Source organism: Buceros rhinoceros, unplaced genomic scaffold (assembly GCF_000710305.1).
Source record: "Buceros rhinoceros silvestris isolate BGI_N320 unplaced genomic scaffold, ASM71030v1 scaffold27362, whole genome shotgun sequence".
Taxonomy (NCBI): domain Eukaryota; kingdom Metazoa; phylum Chordata; class Aves; order Bucerotiformes; family Bucerotidae; genus Buceros; species Buceros rhinoceros.
The window spans coordinates 1-5,048 of record NW_010399869.1 but is presented as its reverse complement, the minus strand read 5'-3'; the positions used below and the strand labels follow the sequence as shown (position 1 = coordinate 5,048).

At 41.8% G+C, this 5,048-nt stretch overlaps 1 protein-coding gene across 1 annotated transcript; it reads right to left on the bottom strand.

The window, feature by feature from the left end:
• Positions 1-793: 793 nt before the first annotated feature.
• Positions 794-2,875, bottom strand: LOC104488392 (ferritin heavy chain-like; the record flags this gene model as incomplete). The annotated part of the gene is made up of 2 exons (XM_010131663.1): positions 794-1,481; positions 2,729-2,875. Coding segments are annotated over 2 exons (651 nt in total), but the record flags the coding sequence as incomplete, so codon positions are not given.
• Between the last annotated feature and the right edge of the window lie 2,173 nt (positions 2,876-5,048).

Sequence of the window (5,048 nt, the reverse complement as noted above, 5' to 3'; positions counted from 1 at the left end):
AAGCTGCAGGCAGCTGATCTTCTTAGGTGACCTTGGCAGCTAGTACACAGAAAGAGGTACTGCTGTAGAAAGTGAGGGGAAGAAATCTGGACACTTCTGAACTGTAACCAAGCTAGCAAAAGTAAAGGCCTTAGGTATAGTGGTGCTAATAGCCACCCTAATTCAGCACTGCCCTAATTGAAATTTAAAACTAATGAGTGGCCACTCTCTGATGCAGTTCTAGTTAAGTGTGCTGCATTTTCACTAGGACCTCATTCCTCCACTGAGGACCAAGATCAGGAATGTAAGAAATAGCAGTAGTATCATCAATTTTCTGAGAAAAAAAACAGCTAGGCAAATTAACTGTAGAGAGAACCAGCACATTGTCTGATTCCCACTGTTGAATAATGTTTGCATCCTTCATCTTGGAGAAGTATACCAGTAGAAAGTTGAGTGATAAGTAAATGAATTAGACTAGTTATTTAAATTGCTACTATGATAAAAATGAAACCAGAAAAGTTTGGTTTGAAACAAGTCTAAGAAAGTTTATTACGTTAGTATACTTGTTAGTAAAATATCTTAGTAATATAAAATATTTAATGATATAAAAACTAAATCTTTAGATTTTTTGCCACATAGAAGTTTCCTTGTACTAAAGTTGCAGGTGGTTTTTCTCTTAATAAAAGTTACATATTCTGTTAAAAATAATTTGCACTAACTAATCCTATTAATCACTTAAGACAGAAGAGAGGCTTTAAAGCTTTAGGAAGAATTGCATAGATAACAGCGTAACCAATGCTGACAATCTAGGTAAACTAGCAACCCTTCTATCATTTAAACAAGTTAACAGTACGGTCTAGATTGAGCTGTGGCTCAACAGAGGATGAGGGTGTACAGCAGGAGCCATTCAGCATCCTGTCTCCTGAGTTCTGGTCTCAATTTCACCCTCTGCACAGGTCTGCCTTAGCAGCTGCCCCACAGCTGCAACAGCCCCAGCATTAAAGGCCCTCCCTGCCCTGCTTTGCTTTGGCTCCTGTCCCACCATTACACTGGGGCAGTGTGGTAGCGCAGTGTATGGTTGCATATATTGGCCCTATGCCATTCCTGTGCTGGGAAGATTCTCCGTGGGATCGCTTCAGACCCTCTGCAGCTCCTGTGCACTGGTGGAGAGGTGGGCAGGGGCTGCAGTGCTGACTTGACTCTGGCTCTATGCCTGTTCTGAACTCTTTCTGTAGCCGGTCCATAAAGTAATCCCCAAGACTATTTCTGCCATCTTGGGAACAGTTAAGCCTGCGTGCATTGGTCAGCAGATCTCCCATCAGCTTGATCTTCCGGATTTTAGGCCCGATAAATTGTTTCTTGATAGTGCTTGCACTATGAGGGTCTGCATTTTCAATACTCAGCGCATAAAGCTCTTCAAAATACCGTACCATAGTTTTCCACTGTACCATTGCTACTTCCAGTGCCTTCATCAGACTGACTGCATACTCACAGTTTGGTTTCTAAAAACAAAGACAGAAGAACAGCTCATCTTACTGTATACATCAATAGTTTCCTGTCACTTACCTGATACTTTAAACAAGATGCGCTAGGATTTTACAACAATTCCTTCTAGTTTGGACTGTCTGTTGATTTTGCAGAGTTGGGTGGCTGTAAACATACAGAAGTGGCAGAACCCAAGCATTTTTTCAAGGAACAGACTTAGATAGCAGCAGCTATGCCTTTGGAGCATTCTTACTCCAGAAAACCTTATCATAGGGTACAGTAGTTCAGGCTGGAAGGGACCTTAAAGATCACATAGTTCTAACCCCTGCCAAGGGCATGGACACCTTCCACTAGGTCAGGTTGCTCAGTGCCCCATCCAACCCGGCCTTGAACGCTTCCAAGTATGGGGCATCCACAACTTCTCTGGGCAACCTGTTCCACTGTCTGACCACCCTCAACAGTAAAGAATTTCCTCCTAATATGTACCCTCTCTCAGTTTAAAAACACTACCCGTCATCCTATAACTACACTCCCTGATAAGGAGTCCCTCCCCAACCTTCCTTTTAAGTACTGGAAGACTGCTGTAAGGTCTTCCCTAACTCAGACTGATTTAGAAAGTTTTGCAAGGTGGTCTTTTTTACTGTCTACAGCTTAACTGCTATGATAGCCAAAGAAGAGTATTTTGACAGAATACTGATTCAGTAGAGGAGAATCAGCCTACTGGTCTTTAACAAATGAGGTGAGGTTCCCCACCCTGGTAAGAGTTATTCCTTTGTACTTGTGCAAGCCTGAGTCAGATCTCTAGTTCACATTCTGTCTTGAGTTGTGCTCCAGCAGATACTGTGGGGCAGTACTTGGATGTTTCTCCTACCTCCTTTCCTTACTGCCATTCTTAGATGCTAATGGCTTCTATGCTTCTGTGTAGTTTCAGCATGAAGGAGACAAGTGGGCTGTTTCAGTGGTTAAAGGACTCTCATAATCCATTACAGCACACTGCAAACAGCAGTCTCCAGTTGAGTGAAAAAGGGGACCACTGTTCATATTCTTTCAGGCTAGAAAGCAACCACCTAGAGTTAGGACCATATGTCTGACAGTTCCTGGGCATCACAATCAAGAACAAAACCATGTATACTAATATGGCAGGGAAATTATATCTGGAGATCGAATAGTGGATAAATGCAAAGGTCTGAAGTACCAGCAATATAGTGCAAGAAGTTAATTACTGTGGATTGCAACTGCTTGAAAGCTTTTGTCTACTACTCACCTGGATGGTTTTAGCACAGTAATGGCCTCCTCTTTCTCGCTGATACTTCATCAAAGCCTCTGCGGATTTTCTCTCTTCCAGAGCTTGATGCAAGAAGAACTTGGAAACATTTGGTAGAGCCACATGTGACTGATCAAAATATTCACCCTAAGCACACAAAACATGAGTGTTAAGATTTGCTGGAGATGGGACTTGCAGCAGAACATGGCTTTATCAGAACGCGGGAGACCTTTCCAACTGAAGCTGTTCTACCAGCACAAGCACTTTGAAGAGCTTAATCCAAATTTCTACAATAAATGAAGTAAGTATTTACAGCCTTAAATGATACTTCTCTATACTTCTACTAGAACTACTTCTGTCCTTTAATAGTGGACAGATAACTGTAGTACTGATGTTTTCTCAGTGGCAGTCAGAGATTCTCAGAATATTTGAGTGGTGGGGGGTGTGTGTGTGATTTTTGTTTCTGTTTTCTTTGTTTTGTTTCTTAAACATAGTCCCAGCACAGGGAACACAAGATTTATCCCCTCAGGTCAGCATTCCAGTGAAAAGTTAGCTTTCAAAGTCATAAGAAAAGATGAGGCAAATACCAGAAAGAGAACAAGCACAACTCTGCATTTATGCATTAGGGATAATTTTACTCCAAAATAAAGAATACTGCTACTGAACTATGCTGTAGACACATTCAATATTGTATGTAGCTCACGCCTAGGAATACTTCAGAAGAACTAGAACCCTAAACCTACTGCAGGTCTTGTTCTGTTCTGTGTGGGAAAGTAACAACTTCCACCACTGCAGTATTTAACAAGTCTAATAGATCTGTCAGCTCTTTCATTAGAAGGATTTTATCTACTGTGTTGCTGTCTCGTAAAGAGAATATATTAGAGACAGAATTCTAATATATTAGAAAAGGAGAGCCTCCAGGTAACAGTAGTTTCAATGCTGGCTCTGCACAACTCCAGTGTTGAGAGTGAGAGGCAGCAGCTGGGAATATGCCAAGAAATAAATTGAGGGAGCTACAGCATCTTGATCTGCTGGTTCCCTAAACGTGCACGTGCAGTACAGCACAGCTTTTGCTCCTGGACATGCTCTGGATTGGAGTCACGTATCAAACTGTTGGCTTGTACCCTGCCTGGAGGGCTAAGAGACAAGGAGGTGCATTTCTTAAGTTTTTCTATTCCTTATTGTCTTCCCCACTTTTGTCTACTACTTTGCTTTAATATGTAACACTTGAGTTTCATCTATGTTGCTCTGCTTAGAAAAAAATGGAAAAAAGGTCATAAACACAATACAAGTTTATGTTTTTCTCTTATATATTTATGGCTGTCTGGAATACCCCAGACCTGTGACACACATACACGTGTCACCATAAACCATTCAAGACAAAAAGTACGTACTTCAAGGCTTTAAGAACATTCATTGCAATATTTGAATAACCCTTTGTCTGAAAGTAATTACTTAATCATTCTGTTGACCCAAGAGTCAAGATCCAGCATTTCATAGCCAGTTCCTCAGTGCAAGTGTGCAGCGCGAATCCCAGCAGAGCACGTTACCACTCCTGCTTCACTGTTGAGGTAAATCTTTTATGTCAATTATTAACTATTTAAGATGTTCATACTTTATAGTTCGATTTATCCACAGTCAGTTTCTAACTGAGCTTTCTCCATCCTGCCCAGCTGACAATCAAGCACTAGGATTATTTTAATCCACATGCTTAACACGTAGAGGCTTTACGGCATACTTGAATTTTTATTGGACTAATACTTGACACCAAGGAACAGTTTGTGTTGCTTCTCAGTGAATGCTTGGCATCATAAGGGATGATACTGATGATTTTGGTTTGTGATTTTAATGGCTTTGTTAAACTATATGTTGCCTTAATATTTTATACATAGGCTGACAGTTTTGGCACGCACGTTACACGGTATCAGAGATAGCTTTCCAAATTTATGTCCAACATTTCTGCCCTAAGCCAACGGCAACGTTCACAAACTGCTATTTCACCAGTTAACCACGTACAACTATTTCATGTAGAAAGTTTGGAAAAAAACTTTCCAAAGTTTTGGAAAGTTATACCCACAGATCTTAGCATTCCCTGTCCTGTCTCTCTTTCCACAGGCCTAACTGTGTGAATTACACAATCCACTTAGTGCCCAATTCATCACCCGCTTGTTCCACACCGTGTCAGCAGCCACCCCGGGGTGGGTGCTGCAGCAGCAGCGCGGACCCGGAGCCAGCTGGCGGCTGCGACAGGAGTGCCCTGAGCCAAAAGGTGTGGGTGCAAAGCGAGCCCCCAAATCCCGCCGGGTCAAGTAACAGGGCA